The sequence below is a fragment of the Malaclemys terrapin genome, chromosome 4 (assembly GCF_027887155.1).
Source record: "Malaclemys terrapin pileata isolate rMalTer1 chromosome 4, rMalTer1.hap1, whole genome shotgun sequence".
Classification (NCBI taxonomy): domain Eukaryota; kingdom Metazoa; phylum Chordata; order Testudines; family Emydidae; genus Malaclemys; species Malaclemys terrapin.
Genome location: NC_071508.1, coordinates 130,150,068 through 130,174,382, shown reverse-complemented (window position 1 = coordinate 130,174,382; position 24,315 = coordinate 130,150,068). Strand labels below are relative to the sequence as shown.

Here is a 24,315-nt window from a genome sequence, read left to right as displayed (position 1 = left end):
GCTGAAGTGCTTTCGGTGAGTATGGGCTTTTATCCAAATACAGTAAGTAGTTCAGCCCCTGATAAGTAACCTACAGGCTTATTATTCATCTGAACACATCCACCATCAACCACTTCATCTAGTTTAGGAAAGTATCCAGAATCATTTCAAATTCCTCCACTAGCCAGTCTTCATGATCCTTGGGGATCAATTTCACTCATGATGCTTCCAAAACGTTTTCCCCCAGCACCACCCTCTCTCAGATGTTCTCCAATCTAGTTTTTCCCCACTGCTTCCTCAGAAGCGTCTGTCTCCCACACATCAGTGACTCTTCTAGAATTTTTTCCTGTGTAATTATTTCTTTGTATAACAATAGTAGCCAGAGTCTCCAACGGAGATTGTGCAACGTGAAGAACCATAAGTCACAACACATGGTGAGACAAGGTCCTTGCCCTGATGAATTTACAATCTAAATAGACAAGACAAACAAAAGGTGGGAGAGGATACAGAGGTGAAATGTCTTGCCCACGGCTACACGGCAGGTCAAGTGTATTAAGACTGGATTGCAGATGGTTATAGCTGGTATTAATAAAAACAAATTTACTGTTACAACCCAGAAAACAGATATCAACCAATCATTCCATAGTCTATGCAATCAAGGGACAATAAACTGTTTTTCAAATTAAAAACTGTCCACAGGAAACAGACTCTGCTAACTTAAAGTTATCTCCATTTGTTTGGGTGGTATATGATTCCAGCCTCAAATATTAGCTACATTTTAAAACCAGTGTTTTAAAAAAGATCTTTAGCAGTTATTTGTTTTATGCATTGCAGGAGCATCCATGAACACCCAATCTTGGGTGAGGATCCCATTGTGCTAGTCGCTGTACAAACAAACCAAAAAGAAGCCCTGTCCAGAAGAGTTTACAAACTAGTCACATATCCACTTACATATATACAAACTCTGTGAAAGGTTTTGTGGAGGTATCAAACAAGTGCAATTCCAGTGGGAATTATCCACAGATCACACACACCTATATACAGTATTTTAACTACTTTAGCTACAGCACCAACAATATGCTACTCACAAGAAATTACTGAGAATATTAAAACAGCACAAATAATATGTGAATAGGCTCTAACCAGCAAATAGATTAAATCCTGAGATGCTTATTCAGTTTGAGATTTTGCTGAAGTAAAATAGGCGTAATAAAAAATAGCTCAGTATTATATAATTAACATAGTTATTTCTTTGTCACAATAGCATATTTCTTAAGAGGTATTGTAGGGTTCTAGATAAGGGGTTTGGGGTACAGGAGGGTGCTCTGGGCTGCGACTGAGTGGCTCAGAGGGCACAGTTCCCGGCAGGGCCGGTGCAAGGATGTTTCGCACCCTAGGCGAAACTTCCACCTTGCGCCCTCCCCCCTCCCAGAGCCCTGCAGCAGCTCCCCGCCCTCGCCCTGAGGCGCCCTTCCCCCGCGGCAGCTCCCCAACCCCCCCGGCCCGTGGAGCCATGCGGCAGCTCCCCACCCCAGCTCACCTCTGCTCCGCCCCCTCCCCGAGCCCTGCAGCAGCTCCTCATCCCCCCTCCACCCTGAGGCACCCCCCCTCCCCCGCGGCAGCTCCTCACCCCTCCTCCGCCCTGAGGTGCCCCCCCACACATGGCAGCTCTCCCCCCACCCGGGGAGCCATGCGGCAGCTCCCCACCCCAGCTCACCTCTGCTCCGCCTCCTCCCCGAGCACGCTGTCGCTGCTCCACTTCTCCTGCCTCCCAGGCTTGCGGCGCCAATCAGCTGTTTGGTGCCGCAAGCCTGGGAGGGAGAGAAGCAGAGCAGGGTGGTGTGCTCAGGGGAGGAGGCAGAGCAGAGGTGAGCTGGGGCGGGGAGTTCCCCTGTGTGCCACCCCCCCCCTTACTTGCCGCAGGCGGCCCTCCCCGCACCACCCTGCCCCAGCTCCCTCCGCCTAAATGCCGACGACGACCGGGGCAGCCGAAGATCCGGCTGCTGCGGTCGCCGCCGAAGAAAATGCCGCCCCCCAAATGTTATTACCCTAGGCGACCGCCTAGGTCGCCTGATAGGTTGCACCGGCCCTGGTTCCCAGCCAACGGGGCTGCGGAGGTGGCGCTTGGGGCGGGGGCAGCATGCAGAGCTCCCTGGTTACCCTTATGCGTAGGAGCTGGAGCGGGGACATGCCAGCTGCTTCCCAGGAGCTGTGCAGCGCAGAGGCTAGCAGGAAGCCTGCAGTCCAGTCAGCAGTGCTAACCGGAGCTGCCAGGATCCATTTTCGACCAAGTGTTTCTGTTGAAAACTAGACACCTGGTCACGCTAATGATAACCTCTAGCAAGATTCAAAGCAAGGCTACTATGGTATTAAAATTTTTTAAATCAGTGACCTGGGAGAAAAATTCATCACTGAGAAAGTTTATAGATAACTCAAAGATGGGGAGAGTAGTAAATGAAGATGACAGAGGTCACTGATACCGAGCAATCTGGATAATTTGGTATGATGGGTATAAGCAAACAATATGCATTTTGCTAGAGCTAAATATAAGGTCAACCATCCCAGAATAAGGAGTGTAGGCCATACTTACAGGATAGGAGACTATCCTGGAAAGCAGTGACTCTCAAGAAGATTTGGGGCCCATGTTGGTTAATCGACTGAACATGAGTTTTCACTGTGACACTGTTCCCAAAAGGGTTAATGTAATCCTCAGATGTGTGAGCAGAGAAATCTTGAGTAGGAGGGAGGTTACATTATCTCTGTATTTGGCACTAGTGTAGACACTACAGGAATACTGTGTCCAATTCCTGTGTTCACAATTCAAAGATACTGAAAAATTGGAGAGGATTCAGAGAAGAGCCAAAAGAAGTACTAAAGGGTTGGAAAACATGCTATAGAATGGTGGACTCACTACTGGTGCACCCCTCATGACCAGGCATAGCATAGCAGCTCTTTCCTGTCCAGCACCTCATGTCAAGGTCACTTTGGTCCATGGTGGTCTGCCTCTTCTCATGATTCAGCCCTCCAGTCAAGTCACTTTAAAATCTCTCCCCTTCCAGGAGGACAGAATTATTTGTTGGACTTTCTCAGGCCTTGTATCAGGTCTCTGGCCCCTGAGTCTAGGTCCAGAAATCCTTACACCCTTCTCTTTGGGCTCTGAATTTCCCTTATCCCCTTTCATCAGGGGACTTCACACCACCTTCCCATTAGTGGGTAGGGGAACCCAGGCCCATCTTTGACAATGGGTTCCCCTCCTGTGACTCTAGAAGCAGCAGGTAAGGTCTGCTTGTCACACACCTTGCCGCTAGCCTACCTGGACTCTTGCCTACCATTAGTCTTTCTTCAGGCCTTTTCCCCTAGTCCCTTCCTGGCTCTTTGTAACAAGTAGCACCTCCCAGGGCTTCTGCCCAGAGACCTGCTTCCTATCCTTGTGTCAGGAGCTTGCTCCAATCCTGTACCTCCCAGGTATCTCCACTTTCTAGGGCCAAGAGAGGGACAGCAGAGTTCTTCCCTCTCCTAGGAGTTGGGTGAAACCTTGTTATAGGATTAAGACTGATGGTGTGAACTCACTCTTCAATTAACATAACTGTAAGCATAAACCCCCTCTAAGACAAAAGCGCTGTGTTAACCCCCCAAGAGTTTTTGCTGAGTATTGTTTTGGGTAGGTGTGTTATGCCTGAACAAACACAAAGAAACTGAGAAGAGACAGAAGAGAGCACACACGTGCGCCAAAAGGAGTAGCTAAAAGCACAACAGCTGACCTGGAAGAAACCTAGGGGGAGGTTTTTGTGTCAGGGAAGCAGGCTGAAGAGTGTGCTCTTGATGTTGGGAGCAAAATAAGTTGTTTCCTGCTATTTGATTCCTTCTCCATTCAGAGAAAAGATCTGGTACATTTTTTGTAAATAAACAAAGCTACATAAAAAAAATAATTATCACCAATTTCTACTCCCAACTGAAAAACACACAGGGCCCCAGACATTGACTAGCGACACATCTTTCCCTGCAGTCTCTAAAACTCTAGCCCAGACACCCCTTAGACTTTATTGTCACTCTCTGTTGGGCATCACCACTTCCTACTACCTCACACCAATCTTCCTTCAGCCCCAGGCTTCACTGCTCTGAGGTGACCTCCTGGCTCAAGACCCTCCAGTTCCAATAACAGGCCTCCCAGGCATCTCTCTAGCTTCACTTTAAGGACAAAACCCTCACTTACTGCCTTCTAGGATCACCTCCCTGGCCTTCTTTTTCCCATTACCCTCTGCTCCTTCCTTTAAGAAGTCCCAACTCCTCCCTAGCTGCATTTCATCACTAATTATGCCTACCACCCCTGCCATGTGCCTCCCAGTGGCCTGACTGGACTCAGGCTCCTGTTAGACCCTGATTAACGAGTGAGGGGTTTACACACTCTACCACAAATGCCTTATCATGAAAGACTCAAGGAGCTCAGCGTGGGATATACAAAGGTCACAGGAACACCTCTGTACCACAAAACTTGAGTTAGGCTGTTAGGATCCCTATACAATGAATGGGGAGAGATAGATGCCTTAGACTGTAATCTACAAGGCCAGCACCTAAGGTGGGGACCTGCCTGAACTAGCCAATGGGAGATGCTAACCAGAGGGGTTTCCTAAGCCTGCCCCTCTTTTGGAGATAGGTACCTCCCCGCAGCCTGGACTTAGGTGCCTAGCTCTGCTAGCAATCCATGAACTGCATGAAGACAGGTGCTCAGCCACCTACATTTCACGTGAGGCCCAAAACAAAAGGGGCAGGAAGGAGCAACTCCCTTATGACCTTTAGCCTAGTGGTTGTGGTACTCACTTAAGATGTGGGAGGCCCCCAGGTTAAGTCCCCCCACCTCAGGGAGCGAATGGGTTTGAACAGTCAACATGTGACCTCTTGGGTGAGTACCCTAACCACTAGGCTATTGAGTCCTTCTAACTCTTTCACTGGCCCAATTAATACTTAATTGTCTAATTAAAGTGAAAGAATTTCAGTAGGGGAGACTGACAGACTATTCCATCATCTACTGGTTAGGGCACTTACCTATAAGGTGACTGATACCTGTTCAACTCCCTTCTCCCTCTCAGGAGAAGACTTGAACCTGGGGTCTCCCATTTCCTGGGTGAATACCCTCACTACTAGGTGAAAGATTATGGGGGGGGTCCTCCTTCTCTTTTCTCTCTCCCCTCACTGGCTGTTTTGTGTAGGCTCACCTGAGGTGCCTGATCCCATGTGCATTCTCAGAGATCACATTGCGGATCAGGCCCCTGCATACAACTGAGGCGGATGAATGCCTGTCTTTCCTGGTTTTTTAATTGCTCTGGGCTTTAGGTGGCAGATAGCCATCTGGATGCCTATCATGAGGCAGCAGTGCACATACTCAAGCAGGAGATAAGTGGCTGGGTGCGTAGAGAAAGGCTGGAGTGCAAATAGCCAGAGGAAAAAAATCAGGGTGCTTAATGAATTTAGGCACCTACAGGGTGAGGAGGCAGCTGACCAGGAGTTTTGTGGATCACAGTGGTGCCTAAAAAAATGACTTAGGCACCTAAGTACCTTCGTGGATCACACCCTCAATCTACCAAAGAGAAAGTTAGGGGTGACTTTATCACAGTCTATAAATACCTACATAGGGAACAGAAATTTGATAATTTGCTCTTCAGTCTAGCAGACAAATGTATAACACATCCAATGACTAGAATTTGAAGCAAGACAATTCAGACTGAAAATAAGGTGCAAATTGTAAAAAGTGAAGGTAATTAACTATTGGAACAACTATCCAAGAGTTATGGTGGATTCTCCACTAGTGGAAATTTTAAAATCAAGATTGGATGTTTTGGTCAGAAGGTCCAATGACCAACTGGCCTAGTGGTCAGGTCGTGGACTTACAGTTTCTACCAGGCTAGACATCTCGGAGAGGGCCCCTGAATCAACCCAGTGTGCTCTGATTGCTCCCCCAGAGGTTCGGTCACTACCGGGTGGAGGCGGGGCAGCATGACCCAGGCCCACCCATTCCACCCATCCAACTCAGTTATTGAACTAACCCAAATTATGTTTTCCCCTGGGACACTTCCTAGCAGTCTGGAATGCCTCAATTTGGGGTGTGGTCACTGTCTTAGTAAATTCTCCTGGGTCTCTTATGGTGTGTCTACACAGGGATAAGAAGATCCATGTATGGCCTGAGGCAGCTGACTTGGACTCAGGATCTGGGGCTGATAAATCACTGTGCAATTGTTCGGGCTCGGGCTGGAGCCCGAGTTCTGTGAGCCTGCGAGGGTGAAGGGTCCCAGAGCTCAGGCTCCAGCCCAAGCCCGAACATCAATACAGCAATTTTTTTAGCCCCACAAACCCAAGTCATCTGACCCGGACCAGCTGCGGCTGTGCCACAGGTCTTTTATCCCAATGTAGACATATGTGTTTGGTGGGGAAAGGGAAGGAAACATACTTTTAGTGTCCTGTTGAATCAATCTCATTTCAGGTTTTCAGCTTGCAAAGCTATCAAGTCTCTGCTGCCAGAGCAGCCTTTACAAAGCTGTTGCCACTCCTAGCACAGCTCTCAACATCAACCTTGCTTCCCAGTCCCATATGCAGCTCATTTCCACCCCCCTTTTCCTGGGCTCCCAGTGTTCTTTTCAACTGTTCCTCCACTAGGAGCATGCCCTACACCTGTTGAAAGGTGGGGCCTCCTTAGCCCAGTATTGCTCTATTCCCAGCCCTGGCTCAGCGTGGGGCCTCTAGACCCCATCTCACACCCTCCCACTCAGTTTCCGAGTCACCAGGTCTACTTAGGTCGACAGTCCCCCCCACCCCAGTCTCATGAAAAGAAGTCCACATTTTTATGGCCTTTATTGGCTTGATGCAGTACTTCAAAGTGGTATGGCTGCAGAGACCAATTCCACCAGATGACTCAGGGGTTATGGTCCTTAATGGATTGTAGCCATTGGAGGGGCATGTGATCTGTCACTAACTGGAATGGTTGGCCCCACAGGGAACAATGTAAGGTCTCCACCGCCCACTTTACCACAGGAGCCTTATTCTCTGTCACCGAATAGGCATCTTCTTGGGAAAACAGCTTCTTGCTGAGATATAGGACGGGATGTTCCTCTCCCTCTATTTCTTGCAATAGTACGGCTCCAAGGCCGACATCCAATGTGTCCATTGTAAAGTGAAAGGTTTTGAAAAGTTGGGGTGAAATAAAACAGGTTCCTTCACCAGCTGTTTTTCCTTTAATCCCTGGAAGGTCTTGGCACAGGCCTTGATTCACCAGATCTGCCTGAGTGAAACATCTTTTACTAGGTCTGTTCAGGGTGTGGCTATGGTGGCAAAATTGGATATGAACCACCTATCGTGCCCCACTAGCCCCAGAAGCGTCATACTTGTTTCTTCATAGAGGGGTTCAGGTATTTTGACAAGGTCTTTTACCTTCCCTAATAATAGATGTAACCATGCTCCGCCCACGGTGTATGCCTGGTAGTTCACTTCCCAGTTGGCTAATTGACATTTATCTGGGTTAGCCATCAGCCCAGCCTCATAGAATGCTTGTAGAACTGTTGTGAGGTGTTTTATGTGGTTGACCCATGTCCCGCTGTAGATGATGGTATCATCAAAATAAGCAGCCACATACTACGTTGGCACAATACCTTATCCATTAACCTCTGGAATGTAGCCGCGACCCATGCAGACTGTAGGGCGTGATTCTAAACTTGAGTAAGCCCAGGGGCTAGAAAAGGTCATCTTTTCCCTGGATTCAGGAGCAAAAGGGATCTGCCAGTTCCCCTCAGGTTAGGTCAAGAGTGGATGTGTGCCTGGGCAGCCTCCAGACTCTCCAGCAATTCATCAACCTGTGGGGTTGAATTTGGATATTGTATTCATTTTTCAAAAGTCGATACAGAACCATGTTGAGCCATCCTGTTTGGGCACGAGCACTATCAGACTTTGCCACTCACTGTGTGACTCCTCGATGGCCCCTGTGACCAACATGTTCTGTAGCTCGTCACACTGTCGCCCACATTTTTCTGGTTAATGGTTGCATGCTTTCTTGCACTTTCTGGCTGTGTTCAATCTCTAAACAGTGGAACATTGGGTACATGCAGCCTGGTTGTTGCCAAAAACACAGAGATGAATGTGATGATGAGTTTGTGTATCTGCTCTTCCTGCTCAGGTCATAAGCCTTCCCTGATTGATATGGTCCCCCAACTGAGGAACCATCATGGCACGGGGGCCACATTCAGGCTCAGGAGGGAACAGAATGATGACGAGTCCCTCCCATTCTTTCCATACCTTCAGTAAGTTGACATGATATATTTGGGTTGCTTTCCTCTTCCTAGGCTGGCAAAGTTCATAACTTCACTATTTCAAAAGGTCCTGCCATTGGGCCAACAGCTTGGATTCAGAGATAGGTAGCAGAAATAGAACTTGGAATGCTCAGATACAGGTGCCCTTATTGTAATTCTTCTCCTTGCTGTGTTGCTCCTTCAGCAAGTTCTCCTTTGCAAACTCGCCCAGGGATTTTTGCTTCTCTCTTAATCATAATAAATACTGTATTGAGTTGGTGGACTTCGACTCCTGCCCCTCCCACATTTCATGACTCAGATCTAATATTTCCCAGGGTTGTCTCCCATATGAAAACTCAAACGGGGAAAATCCTGTAGAAGCATGGGGATTTTCCTGTATGGAGAACAGAAGGGAGGTTAAGAGCTAATCCCAGTAACAAGAATGGGAGGTCATGAACTTATTTAGCATGACTTTCAATGTTTTATTAAAAATGCTCCACCAGCCTGGCAGTCTGTGGGTGATAAACGGATGTTCTTAGGGGGTTCGCTTTCAGCAAGTTGCATAGCTTCTTCAGTAACTGTGACATAAAATTGATTCCCTGGTATGTGATTATCTCGTTAGGAATCCCTATCCAAGCGAATACTTTCATCAACTCGGTGGTGATGACTGCCGCCTTCATGGAGTGGAGAGGTATCACCTAAGGCTAGCGTGTAGTATAGTGCATTATCACTAAGATATATTGGTATCCTGCTATCCTTTTTTTCCAAAGGGCCTATTAAATCATAGAATCATAGAATATCAGGGTTGGAAGGGACCTCAAGAGGTCATCTAGTCCAACCCCCTGCTCAAAGCAGGACCAATTCCCAACTAAATCATCCCAGCCAGGGCTTTGTCAAGCTGGGCCTTAAAAACCTCCAAGGAAGGAGATTCCACCACCTCCCTAGGTAACGCATTCCAGTGCTTCACCACCCTCCTAGTGAAATAGTGTTTCCCAATATCCAACCTGGACCTCCCCCACTGCAACTTGAGACCATTGCTCCTTGTTCTGTCATCTGCCACCACTGAGAACAGCCGAGCTCCATCCTCTTTGGAACCTCCCTTCAGGTAGTTGAAGGCTGCTATCAAATCCCCCCTCCTTCTTCTCTTCTGGAGACTAAACAATCCCAGTTCCTTCAGCCTCTCCTCATAAGTCATGTGCTCCAGACCCCTAATAAATTTTGTTGCCCTCCGCTGGACTCTTTCCAATTTTTCCACATCCTTCTTGTAGTGTGGGGCCCAAAACTGGACACAGTATTCCAGATGAGGCCTCACCAATGTCGAATAAAGGGGAATGATCACGTTCCTCGATCTGCTGGCAATGCCCCTACTTATACAGCCCAAAATGCCGTTAGCCTTCTTGGCATCAAGAGCACACCATTGACTCATATCCAGCTTCTCGTCCACTGTGACCCCTAGGTCCTTTTCTGCAGAACTGCTACCTAGCCATTCGGTCCCTAGTCTGTAGCAGTGCATGGGATTCTTCCGTCCTCAGTGCAGGACTCTGCACTTGTCCTTGTTGAACCTCATCAGGTTTTTTTTGGCCCAATCCTCTAATTTGTCTAGGCCCCTCTGTATCCGATCCCTACCCTCTAGTGTATCTACCACGCCTCCTAGTTTAGTGTCATCTGCAAACTTGCTGAGAGTGCAGTCCACACCATCCTCCAGATCATTAATAAAGATATTAAACAAAACCGGCCCCAGGACCGACCCTTGGGGCACTCCACTTGAAACCGGCTGCCAACTAGACATGGAGCCATTGATCACTACCCGTTGAGCCCGACAATCTAGCCAGCTTTCTATCCACCTTACAGTCCATTCATCCAGCCCATACTTCCTTAACTTGGCGGCAAGAATACTGTGGGAGACCGTATCAAAAGCTTTGCTAAAGTCAAGGAATAACACATCCACTGCTTTCCCCTCATCCACAGAGCCAGTTATCTCATCATAGAAGGCAATTAGGTTAGTCAGGCATGACTAACCATTCCTACTCTTTTGAATGGGGACCTACCATAGGGAAGAAGTACTAGAGAGGCCTAAGAGACCTTCCTCTGGCTTTCCTACTGACATTTGGGGCCTGAAGCGCACTAATCCCACACTTCCTGGTGGACATCATACCAAAAGAATCTTAGGGTCACCCTTTCCAGTGATTTTCCCACCTAAGATGTCCTCCACAGGGTATCATGTGGGCTTTAACACCTCCCTTCAAAACTTTTGGGGAATAAGGGGTTGCATCCAGACTTGCCCCATCCGTGGGTCTTTCACCAGCTGGTATATTTTTTTCCTTTGTAATTTAAAGTGAGGCTATTGTTTCAATAATCATCGGTCTTGTACTTCATCACTGACCCGGATGAGCTGTTCATAGGCCTGACTCAATGTCAAATCATTCTGTTGCTCGTCGATGAAGTCAGCTTCGCTCAAAAGCAGGTCTGTGTCAGAAGGTGGAGTATGATGGTCCTTAGCTCAAGCCTCTGCAGGATGTGAGCAGGGTCATTGACTGGTGACGTGGGACCATTACCTGAGGAAGCTGATGTTCCTTCCCCTGGGTCATTGTCTCCAGCAAACCTGACCAACTCTGGGGGGGGGTCTCCTCTCATTGTGTCTTCTGCTTCTCCCTCTTTCCCCTCATCCTAATCCCATCAGTTCCCAGATGAACTACCAGTCTAGCCCAGTTATCACAGGGTAGACTAAGTTCGGGGCCACCCCTGTGTGAGTGGTAGCTGTATGGTTCTGTATCATTACCTGGACTTATCTTGTGGGTATGGATGTACATCCCCATGGATGTATTGAAGGAGTATAGTGCCCAAAGGTTCTCTCTCACCCCCAGCTCTCTCTGATCATTGTCTGACTACAGCCCATGTCTATTAAGTCTTGGACACCGACCCCATTAACCTGTACCACCAGTTTCTCCGATCCCCTCTTGCGGGCTCTGGATTTGGCTACCCAAACCTGTCCATACCTACAATCTTTATACAAACAATCTTGTTGGATGTGGACCGGTTGACTTCACATGAAGCAGTTGTCTGACTGAGGCTTGGAGACACACTCAAATCGAGCTCCAGGCAGAAGGGAACTTGCTGCCCAGGTATTCTTGCTGATCGGCCATAGACACAGTGATACTTGGAAGGTATGTAATGAATAAGGCAAGACACTGCAGGAAGAGAAAGGATAGTTAAAGCAGTTGACTGCCATGCTGGAGAATTGGATTCTATCCCTGCCTCTGCCACAGAGTTCCTATAGGATGCTGAGCATAACCACTTAAGATGAGCCTTTAAACCAAAATCTTCCACACTAGGTCACAAAACTCAATGTTCTTCATTTTCTGGGTGCACAATGTGAGACGCCTGGGACCAGAGCTGCAGAAGTGCTGAGTGCTCACAACTGCAACTGAAGTTAGTTGAAGCTGTGCTATGAACAATATAGAGTACTAGAAAAATGCTAAGTACCAGTTCTCGCAACTTCCCTGGAATCCTTTGTACCTCACAACTCAGAACCCTCCTCACAGGAGGAAACAAGCAGAATGCACATGAGCAAATTTACCTCATTGCCTGCTGGTGACTTATTATTGCTCAGCAGATTCATCACAGTAGCTTTACCTGTAACACCTTAGAAGACCTTTGATCTTAACCAAACTATTCTACTTTCATAGCTTTTAGAAAACTCCAGAAAACAGAACAAACATTAACACTCGAAACTAAGGCCCAGATCCAGAAAGGTATTTGGTCTCCTAACTTCCATTGAAACCTTTGTGGATCTGGGCCTAGGTGTCCACAACTTGGCATATCTAGTATTTAAGTCATTTTAAGATTCAAGTTTGTATTAAGATTTGGAAACGGATCTAACAAGCTTTAACAGATTGAATAAATGCACTTAAAGTAGCAGACAGAAATCATGCTTTAACTTGCCTTACGGGACATAAATAGTGCTGTATAAAAAGTATATAAATAACAATGTCAGAGCTTCGATTAATCCTGGTAGCAGATGTCTCCCTATAAAATATGTGTCCATTCACGGCCCCTTCATTTCAAGGCACCCTTCAAAAAAGTAGTCAGTTTAACCCTGCCCTAATATAAGGCCTGATTTTGACCTCTTTACTCCTGGTAAGTAGTACCTTACTGCCCTATTCCTTTCGAGAGCAAGAGCAAGGGTGGCAAAATCAGGCCAATTATTACTCACTTTGGGTATCTCTGCTCAAACAGTTATTCACCTAAGCCTTGGAAAGACTGAGAAAGGAGCAGCTGTGAAATACACTATCATCCTCACTGTGGCTTGTAAAAATCTTCCTCTCTCTTCTTGCATACCAGGAATAGTGTTTTTGGAAGAAGAGTGTATGAGCCATACATCTTTTATGCTTATCCGAAGCCTCCGCTTTTGCTTCAGCTTTTACCCATCTGCAAAAACTGGGGATTTCTTTTTCTTTTCCATTTTATTTTCCTCTCCCATAACATTATTACTTAAATATGCTAGTTGCAAAGCAGACTCTTCTGAGTCTGTCCCAGTCATAAAAGGATCTGTCATCTGCCACCTCAATAAACAGAAAAGCAGCTATTTGTTCTTACAGGACAGTGAATTAATGTATTGTGCATAGTTAACGAGCAAATATCTTGGACTTGTTTGCAAAGTGACTATTGGTCTCAAAGTATCTCATGTGGTTCCTGGCCCTGTATTCAAAGTAACATATTGAATGTACTAGGCCAATAGTTTGCCTTGTAGAATAAGTGAAAACAGGTTATTACGGTAGTATGCATGGAGTAAGACCTCACTTGACATCAGAATTTGTCTCAGTTCCATCACCCACAGAGCAGGATGCTAAGGAAACTGCTGTGTGGAAGAGCCTGAAGACACTAAGAATCAATAAAGATATGAAAAAAGAGAAGGCTCAGAAAGATGAATGATATTGTCAGGCTACAGTATAATAATACAGTATTTCAAAATAGCAATCAGGAGGTTTTATCAGCATTTAATCAGCCTATTTATAGAGGAGGACATTTTTCATGCAGGAAATAACACTGGCTGTATACTATTACTAGAAAAATATTACTTTTAAGTAGTCCATGCTGGTTATATTGTTTTAGCAGCTAGTCCTTTATGGAGAAAAAATGATCACTGAACTGATAACATTTTCCATATTTCCCCCCCAGAAATTTACAATTTCTTATGCATGACAGATAACGTATGTATGTGTTATCACTGGCAGAGTAGAAAAGCACACAATTTCCCATGTAAGTTAGGAATGCTGCTAAATTCATTTTCATATTTATATGCCAGGAAAATAAATAAATTGTATAATCACTCATTATCTCTCAACCTTGCACTTGCGAATTGGATTAGAGTGACTACAACTGACACTGATTATCTGAGACAGGATGTTATTAAATCCCTTCGAGGGAGTTTTGTAAGCCGAGATCTGTGACATTTGGAGCAGAGAGCATTTCTCTGTATTAACTTGTGTATGAGCAATTATGCAGGACTTACTAGCAAAGCACTGAAAAGCAACAGAGAGAGAGAGAGAGAGAAATTAATATTTCTCCATTGTGTACCAGAACATTAATTTGCTTATTTCCTTAATATGCTTTGGGAAGCATATCTGCACGAAAACTGCTTGCTGTGTGCAATACAGAATGCATGGACCTAGCATTCCTAGGGTAGGATCTCTTCCCACATGGACACTAAGGCTATATCACTTTCATTTCGCACCAGGTTTGGCAAAACTTACCAGTGCATTTTAGCTATATAGATAGATTTGTGGCAGTCAGATTTTTCTCTGAATTTTGGGTTCATATGAACTGCAAAACTCAAAGGCCCCATGTAAAGAGTCCCACTGGGTCGCCTACCTAGCTGGGCAGGGGCCCCTCACCACACCCAGTTTCCACCATAGGGTTGGCCTAGTACAGGCCACAGCCAACAAATCCTGGTATTGGCCTCGCCTTTGTGGGTCTGCTCACTTTGCTTCTGGGTGGGGGAAAAGCAAAAGCGTAGTTCGACACAAACCAAGCCCCACCTGGGATCAACAACTGCAAGGCACCACCTTACTTCAGGGATGGCTGGGTAGCAACTTTGCTGGGGTCCTTATGGCTGGGTATAGTATCATAGAATATCAGGGTTGGAAGGGACCTCAGGAGGTCATCTAGTTCAACACCCTGCTCAAAGCAGGACCAATCCCCAACTAAATCATCCCCTCCAGGGCTTTGTCAAGCCTGACCTTAAAAACCTCTAAGAAAGGAGGAGATTCTACCACCTCCCTAGGTACCCATTCGAGTGCTTCACCCAACTGCAACCGACACCCCAGCACACTCCCAGCATAACTGTTCCATACACTGTCATAGCAACTTTCATGCAGACTTATGGATGAATTTTAAACTGCAGGCTGCAACTTTTATTAAATTTAAATACAGGGGATGGGCACTACCTGCCCGTCACCTGTAATCTCCTATACCAAGCATTTAGGTGGTTCCAGTACAAGGGTTACAGAGCTCCTAGCATATAACCCGTAACTAGTGTGGGGGTTACAGGGCTCCTACCAGATAACTGTAACTAGGTTGGGGGTTACAGGGTTCCTATCATATAACCTGTAACTCATGCAAGGGAGACAGGGCACTTACCATATAACTCAAGGTAGGCTCTCCTCAGCCGACCCACCTTGTTCTGAGTCCTACCGCCCTCCCCCTGGCCAGAAAGATGGTGACCTCAGCCCATGAGGGCTGCAAGGTCTCACCCAAGCCCGCAAGGGCCAGGAGGTCTCACCCAATCTCATGAGCCCAAGGCCCCTCAGCAAAATCCTAGTTCTTTTATTTCTGGGAACCATTTATTTTATCCTTTTAACCACACTGTGAACCGGCCAAAAGGGGACGCCAGCAACTAGCTTGGTCACACACACCCAGGGCCGGCGCTTCCACTAGGCGGTCGCCTAGGGCAGCAGGATTTGGGGGGTGGCATTTTGCCATCCTCGGCGGCAATTTGGCGGCGGGGGTCCTTCTGCTCCGCGTCTTCGGGGCACTTTGGCGGCGGGTCCTTCACTCGCTCCGGGACCCACCATCGAAGCGCCCCAAAGACGCGGAGCGGAAGGACCCCCACCGCCGAATGCTCTGAGGAGGAGCGCTGCCGCCTAGGGTGGCAAAAACCCTGGCGCCGCTCCTGCACACACCAGCCACCTGGTATCACAACTCCTGTCCAATTCTTTCCCACACATTCCTTTGCAATATGTCAGCACTTCCATTTGACAAATGCACACCTGGCAAATCAGACTCGGAGGGCCTACTACAAGGGGCTACCAAGCCCACAGTTAGTCCTTCAGCTGTCACAAGCCAGGGTTACAGACTTGTTGGGGCCATCACCAGTGGATCCCTATTGACAACAGGGTGAGCTCCCAGAATCTGTCAATCTGAAATCGAGACGAACCATCGGCAGACACCATTATCCACTCCTGGGACTTGCACTTGCATGAAAAAGGATGTTAAAACACAGGCAGTGTAAAATTAAGGCCCTTGCCAGTCTCCTTTCCCAAGTTAACCGAATGTCTATTTATAATACGGACCATGGATCTGTTCATGCTTGAGAGCTGTTCCACAGGGAGGCAGCCATGACATATTTCTTCCTTTGGGCCAAAGAATGGCTGCTTGTAGTATCCTAGGGTGGAACGGGGCTCAATTCATCACTGAGGCAGCTAACCCCCAGGCTATATGGGGATACCACAAACACACTCCCTAGAAACCAGGAGGGAGATGGGAGTGGGAGAACTAAGTCTCAAGTTTACACCCAAATGTTTTGGGGTAACAAAGTAGAAAGGGGGCATGTAAAAGCTCAGTTCCATAGGTTAAAATGACTTTGTATGGATTTTTGAAGGCTGTATGCTGGATTGCTAGCAGAATGTTTACCATGTGCATAGTTGACATATCAATTTATGAAAGGTAATGGCAGAAAGGCTATCCAGGGAATAAACCTGTCCTGGCAATAAGTCAGTGGTTTCCCTAGGATGCTGATCAGCACCCTAGCTACACCCACTTCTGCAGGGGAGGTGATGTGCCAGTCTGACAGTGATCCTACCATATCCAAGCCAGCCTTATGGACTTGCCTAATGTAAGTGCGAGGAACCCCAAATGACTGTTTGGAACAACATGTGTGAAGTGGATTTCTCACAAAGTACCTGGGGGAAAGGGTCTGCTTCAAGCAAGTCTGTTTCAGCAGCCTGCCTCGGCCAGAAGTAACACAGTGAAAGCAGGGAACTGATCAGCCAAACTATATCCCCGTCCAAATGGAGTGAGACACAGGTCTCCACCCAAGAGATGCAATGACTGTGGAGCCGGAAGCCTAAGTGTGGGTACCCTTGCCGAACTCCTAAAGGGAAATATAGGTGCAGTTGCCCTAAAATTGTGACATATAACCAGGAGCCACTACCCAGAACACAAAGTTCAGGTGGCCTCATGACCACCTGAATTTCCATCAGTGTAATTTCTTTTGCCTCTTTAAGAGCCTCTGTTGGTGCCCAAACCAATTCCAGCTTCTCTGCAGGTAACCTAGAAACACAACAAACTGTGTCCAGTTCAATGCCCAGGTATGTTACAACTTTGAGTGGGACCTTCTGTTTTTTCAGTGTTGAGGCGGGAACCCCAAGGTGAGTTCGGAAGCATGTACTCACCATTGTTTGTCCCAAGTTTTCCTGCAAATAATAAGTCATTGAGATATTGCACTACATGATCCAGGCCAATCTTGTATACAATCACCCACTCCAACAGGTAGATGACTCTTGTCAGCAGCACATGACGCTGTGCACCCCATGGGCATGGCTTTATCAAAATAGTAGTCACCTTCAAACTGAAACCCAAGCAAATTACAGTCTCTGAGATGCACCGGAAGCAACCTGAATGCAGACTTGATGTCGCATTTAGCTAACATCACCCCAAGGCCACATACCTTGACTGTGGCTACCGCTGTATAAGATGAGAAGTATCTCATCCAACACAGTGGGGGTCTATATAGTAATTTACCAATAAGTCCCAAGGGTAGGACAAGTAGTGAATAAACCTGTATTCCCCCTTCACCTTCTTCAGTACCACACCTCGGGGAGATATGCACAATTCCAGCATAAGAAGGGACCTGCCACTCTTCCTGTAGTACTCTTTGCCCTTACGATACACTCAAAGCCTTTAATGGACTTCAGGTTCTCTGCCCTGCAGTGGCACCTCACTCCACATGGGATTTGAAAACCAAACCCCCCATCCCCGGTCTCTTAATTGAAGAAGGAGCCTTTCCCTGGTTACTGCCAGCCAAAAGAAGTTCTACGTGGCCCCTGGGAGCTAGGTAATGCTAGCCATTCCACACTCCTCCCCCAACCTGCCCAATGGGTGCCAGAGACTTCAAAGGGGTGTAGAGGAGCTATCTGCTGTCCCACAGCAAGTGTCTCCTTCTCTCACTACTGAGGCTGTCCCCCTTTCACCGCCACCCCCATTGAGTTCCACCACCCGTTGAGGCAGGCAAGTGGCATTTAGGTTGCCACCAATTCCCTACTCAGGGGGAATTCTCCAGTCCAAATCTCTGGGTAGTTTAAGTTCACTTTGTGAACTGGAGAATCCAGTCCAGTGGTTTTGTGTGATCCCTTGTGAAGCTTGCAAGTCTTGCTCTTTCATTAGGAAAATGTTTGTGGGGTTTTTTGCTTGGGTTTGTTGGGTTGTTGTTGTTGTTTTTTTATTAAACTCATTGGTTCTGACAAGTTTCACTAGTTTTGGAAAAATCTTTGACTGAATTCTCTTTGTTGCCTTTGGAAGACATTAAGAAGCTAGTTATTTAGATGAAGTCTCCAGTTATGTACCTATCGATCTGCAGATACAAAATGGAGGCTGCACTGAGACCTCTTGCAAATTCAGAAACTTAATTTGTACTCGTACAGGTTTGTTTTTTCCAGTCACCACTTGATAAGAATGGGAGCACAGAAAGAAGTACCATAAGTGTTGGTGTATATCAAGTAATTAATTACACATATGCTAATTAATTAAGAGGCACAGAGTGGGCTTGATAATCACAGCAGGAAGGCAAAGACAGAAACAATCAAACGTAAGATTGACAGCTCACTAAAAAAGCACTTAGCACAAATGTACAATAGAAATTAGACATTTCTCCTTGCCTCCTTTATTAATTTTCAGGTTTGTCTAACCTGTAAGTTAGTGTGATGGAGAAAAATCCACTGAATCTCAGGCTGTCCCTTATTTTTACATCCTCATGGATGTCTGCCCACACAGGATCCATGTCAGACTCCAAACTGAGAGAAAACAAGCTTCTCAGAGGCTGTGAGCTTTGCTCTTTTTATAAACCCTGTTACTGTCAAGTAAGTGGTAGACTGTGCTCATCTCCTACTTAGCCAAGCAGGGAAACAAGGTGTATAAGCCCCCTCTCCAGCATATATACAATCCTGCTCAGCCAAGACAGACATACCCTGATCTTGGGTCTGGTACAGAGCCAGCCCATATGTCTTGAATACTTCCTTCTTTGAGCAAAGGGGTGGAGAGGGGACATTCCTGTGGCTCCACCCCCTTGCTGGCCAGAGTAGATGTCCAGGCATGTGCAGAGAGGAGAGGGAAGGAATGTAAACTACACCCTTTCAAAGGCTGCTGTAATTGACCCCATTTTCCCTCTTGCTCCTCAGTCCTCTCTCCCTTTCAGAACAAGCAGGGGTGCAGGGTTCGATTGTACCGAGGGATGTCTCTGAGGTACAATACCCCCAGTGCTAGTCAGTCCTGGGGTAGAGCAGTTTATGTATCAGCATCTGCTCAGGGCTGTGCCTAAAGCATCATCTATCCCTAACTAATCACAAGAAGATTTCAGAGAAACAGGAAAGTTTGCCTGAAATGAGTTACTGGTGGCTAAGCCATAGCACCCCAACACTTATCTCAAACAAGAAACCTCATCTGATCTTCTAAAATGACAAACTTCTCAATGTTTAATCAACAGCTGAAGCATGACAATATCTAGAAACTAATAAGCTCTTCTCTTATTTACACTAGAGTATTTAATTTTTAACACTCCAGCATGGTTAGGCATCATTTCAGTTGTTATTCATTAAGATGCTAGAGTATTGGAAGCATACCAGACCACATCGCAAGATAGCAAAACTACAGCAGTTTCTTCAATCAATTGTTAATTGTGAGATGCATATAAAACTGTCCTGTGAATTCGTTACATTAGAACATCAGTAAGATTATTCCCTCATCTATGGATCATATAGATTTTCCAGGGTTCTTTTAAAGCACTCTCTGATCAGATTCTTGTAAGTGGTGATGCATAGCTGGCATTTCGGTATGGGGTTAACAGATGCTTTGCACAATTCTTCAATTTCGAAAGGGGAACTTTCGTTTAAATTCTAAGTTAAATGGCAGGCTGTGGCTATTATTTTCCCAAGTAAAGGCATCATTCTGCTACCCACACACTCAAACAATGGGTATTAATTATTATTATTATCATAGGGTATCAGTCAATGTGCGTAAATCTTATAGTAGTATCTTTAATGGGTACTACAATCCAGAGGGATTATTTTCTTTAATTATATTATTTACTTTGGCAAAGTCCCATTGAGCCAAATTCTGTTCTCAGATTTATCTACGTTAATCTGGAATGATTTCATGGACTTGACTGAGCAAAATTTTACTGTGGTCCTCCTTGGGAATTATCTGAGGAAGGGTTTAGGTCCTCAGGATTTGGCACAAAGCTACTACTATAGTAATAAAGTGTAATTACACAGTGCTGTTCCTCAGGGTATTCAAAGTGCATCATCTAGGTATCCCTTGCTTTTGAGATGTAGCTGTTGCCAGCTTCACTTTACCGTAATTGCAGCAATCAGCAAGGTTGTTCTTTACATCATTGTTCCAGTTCTGTTCAGACATTCAATGCAGGGTAATGCAGGTGCAGCAATTACACCCTGTTCTGTATATGCATCCCACTACGTATAGAGAAGCCTATAAAAACACATGCTAATGGGTTGTTCCTTATAATACTAAGTACTCTAATTATGAACACTGGAAAGTAGGATATCCTGTACACGTTGTCATTAGCCATCAGATACACTACAAGCTATATAAACATTCTTGGTTGTTAAATATGAACAGTAATTATATGAACAAAATCACGGTCTTTGTTTCCATGCCAAGAAGTATTAGGCTGCATTTTTAGGCATGCAGGAGAACAATCTGGATTCAGCTTGTAGGGCCAAAGCCTATAGTTCTTACTCAGTTATTACTCAGGAAAACCTCCCATTGACTTTAGTAGGAATTTGCCTAAATAAGGACTGAATAGAATACTGGGAAATATCCAGTCTTCCCAGTACTGCTTGATGTTAATGTTGGGCAGTGATAAATATTGTACAGGAGTTCCTGTTGATGCCTACCTGTTGTCCTTTTGTTGGCTCTGAATCTACTTCTGCTGAGTGTTAATCATGGTTTATGTTGCTTGTTCAGGTTTATTCGCTTTTGTGTTTTCCATTTTCAGCAAACATTTTACAGCTATTTTTCTGCTGCTGTTGGATGTGCACAGTACATGGAATGCAGAACTTGAATCTCAGCCCAGATTTAATTAAACGTACTACTGCCACAGTGCAGAAAAGTTACTTTGTTGGCCCAATTGATACGAAATATAAATCTGTTTAAACTGATGTGGTACAGTGGAATTATAAAGATGTAATTACTGAGCGGGTGCTGTTCTAGTGAAGTCCATGAGGATGCACCCATTTAGACCCAGGGTGAGTTTGGTCCTACAAATCTTTTTTGTGAACTACAACAGGTCTCATGCAAGATAACCAACAAAGATGTGGGTTGAAACAACATCTTGTGTGTAGATTTAGTATTGCTTTAAATATAGTGTGAATTTCAATACATTACTTAAATATCTAAATTATGTCATAACCTGCTTATAAACAGGTTGTCTAGCTAGGTTTCCACTCAGATGTCTTATGAGCCATATCTAGCCATGGTTTATCCTCTATTCATGCTGCAGGGTACGAAATTCCTGGGTGCCAACCTGCCTATGGCAACCTAGAATTCTCCAGGGCAGGCTCGCAAAATCTTCACCTACCCTCTGGGACAGGTAATTAAAAAGTGATGTTTTGTTAAGTTATGCTTTCTTTCTAACTTTCTCATGTCAGTAACTTGTTTCTTTTCTTCACATCAGTCTTTAGTTGCACACACCCCAACTATACAATATTTCTGAATCAGGGAAGTAGCAGCAAATCTATTTGATAATATTCTAGGTTATTGTCTCATGGTAGCTTGTAGTAATTATTACCAGTATGTATAAAAGCTGCAGTATTTTCAGATTCCTACTATTAGTGAATAGCTTTTCTGTTCGTGTGGTTATGAAAATACATACACATTTCATCCATTATTGATGCAACAGTAATTTGACTAGGTTACATTTCTTAATTGCCAATGTTTATATATTTCTAGATCTCTTTTGTTCTTTTTTTCCTTGGGCTCCATGAGTCAGGTTCTCTCAAAGCAATAGGTGCATAGATGATGAAAGGATATGCTGGAGACAGGCTTACATGGAGCAGTCATGATTAATTTTAGCTTGATGTTCCTATATAGCACATAGTATAAAGTAAACTAAACTAAATGACTTTTTCCATTTTTTCCCACCTACTTGTCTTTCATTTTCTCCTACTATCTCCATGGATTTCTCCTTTGTTCCTTTTGCTGGTATCCACCCAACATCATTAAAAGTTGCAGGTACCTAGAGGTGAAACTGTTCACTCATCCTATAAAATTTTCACTGGGACAAATATTTAAAGTGGAAAATTCATAAGACAACAAAATAATGGTAGGTTTGCCCTTAGGGTGTCTTGTTGCAATATGCAGATTTTCCTCAAAGAAGTGTTGTGGTTTCCCACTCTTACAGAGATCTTAGTGCAAGAAAGAATATATATAGGATTCTTCAGATACTTCTTGGCACACTGTATATTATAGGGTGTACTGAAGAGGGGGAATAGCCATTCGACATTTGGAGAGAATTAGACTTCCATGAGCGGCGAACATGTCATATATTGGGGAAGCGGTTTAAATTACAGTAGATACCAATCCTTAAGTTCACTGCAAATGACTGCTATTTTTACCATGGTCCAGATATGAGAATAACTTTGCTTCATGGCATCTCTGCTTCCTGTCCTGGCTGAAACCAGGAAGCGACCAATGAAACAAAAATTAAGCAGCATATTTCCACCCTTATAAAAAGTGTTTGAGTTTCAATTTGGTTTGATGTTTGGGAATTCACTTAGTTTCTAATAAATAAATGAGCTTGCACTTAGGGAAAAAAATATCACAGCTGGATTTCAAACACTCCCAAGTTTTAGGGTATTTGGATCCTGGATCAGGCCATTTCTAGTTCCTACAAAAAATATTTGGCAACTTTTAAATGGAGCAGAGTAAGCCTAAAAGCTGATGCTAATATTATTGCATGAGCATCTGAAGGAACTGCAAAATGAACCAATCATGCAAAAATAATTGTGATGATAAAAACCTAAAAATAAATTATGAGTTTCAAGGTAAATACTCCCAAACCACATGCAAACTATTCAAAACTCTTAGTTCTTCAAAGCATATCTGGGAATCTCACCAGAATTGGCTTTCTGGTTGTATTTTAGGAGTTCTGCTTCTGGTTGGGACTAGCAAGTGCATAGGTGTGTGAAAATGAAAGATACTAGCTATAAAAGTTGTCAGTAAAATGTGGGCAGATTGAATTTTATCAAACACACACCACTCCAGTCACTTCATAAAGAAAAGTCTCTTTCTCACTTCAGAGAGCACAAAAGTGGGCCCTGTACTAGGTACAGTACTGTAGGCTGCATTTAAGTAGTAAGTATCTCTTGGCAAAAGGCAAATTCAGGCCATTTCAGTCAGTCTCTAATAAAAACCTGTTAAAAAATTAAGCCACTTTAATCAGTAAATGAGTTCTTGCAGCCACTGCCTGGGCAGGGCTGATGGAGACAGAATCCCTGTGCAGGAGCTTGCTGTACAGTGCTTTTCACACCTGCTGATGAACAGTGCTGCATGTGCTCACCAGCTGTTAGCCCTTCCGATCAGGGCCGGCTCCAGCATTTCTGCCGCCCCATGCAAAAAAAAAAAAAAAAAAAGCCGTGATCGGCGGCGGCAGTTCAGCAGCAGGTCCTTCGCTCCTAGAGGGAGTGAGGGACCTGCCGCCCCGGAATTGCCGCAGGTGCCGCCCCTCTCCTTTGGCCGCCCCAAGCACCTGCTTGTTAAGCTGTTGCCTGGAGCCAGCCCTGCTTCTGATGCTGTACAACAATCCCCTGCTTGCTAACCTGGCTCTCTCCACTGCTAAGGGAGAGCTATTGACTAATCCGGGGTATAGGAGTTTTGGGGGCAGGGAGGAGGTTTCCTATTCCTCCTTCTCCCCAGTGTATCCACATAGGAGAAGACAGAATTTAGCCCTATGCTGAAAAGCCAGTTGAGCTGAGTGTGTAGAATAAAACCACCCACTGCTCAACTAATAAGTCATGACACTGGAACTGGGAGAACAGTTGTTTGAACTGATTTCACAACATGCTGAGCAATGGCACACTCATTTAGATTCTTGCAGAATAGAAAACTTGTCAGTTTGCAAGTCCTAAAATAGTGCAGCACAGCATCTAAAACAAAGAGGTGAGGATCAAAATAATGAACTAACGATGACAGCACATATCTGATTTGCCATAATAGCAAGTTGATCACCCAGCTGAAAATCACTTGAAAATATCAGGAAACTGAGGATATTTTTAAATACTCAGCTACACAGATTTCATTCAGGAAACATTAGGGGCCATTTTGGCCCCCAGGTAAGCTCTCAATACTCCATAAGTATTGTACACATGTAACTGAGAGCAGCCTTAGTTCCCAAGGAATCTGAATTACATTTACAGGACATAGATTGTTCAGGCTAAATGATGTTCTTTAACTCATCCCATCAAGCGTTGGTGTTTCTGGTGTCTACGCACTGGAGATATATTGTGTTGCCAAAAACCTTGCACAAAAATCCCTATTATTCATCCTTTTTCTCACA

At 45.1% G+C, this 24,315-nt stretch overlaps 1 protein-coding gene across 5 annotated transcripts in view; it reads left to right on the top strand.

The window, feature by feature from the left end:
• The window catches only part of BEGAIN (brain enriched guanylate kinase associated), a 240,403-nt gene that overhangs the window by 101,222 nt on the left and 114,866 nt on the right, over positions 1-24,315 (top strand). For 4 of the 5 annotated variants that reach the window (XM_054026954.1, XM_054026959.1, XM_054026956.1 and 1 more), the window contains one exon: positions 21,262-21,351. The exons of the other annotated variant lie outside the window; for it this stretch is intronic. In XM_054026954.1, the coding sequence (XP_053882929.1) occupies positions 21,262-21,351 (90 nt within the window). The remainder of the gene's footprint in view (positions 1-21,261; positions 21,352-24,315) is intronic. 5 annotated transcript variants of the gene reach the window in all.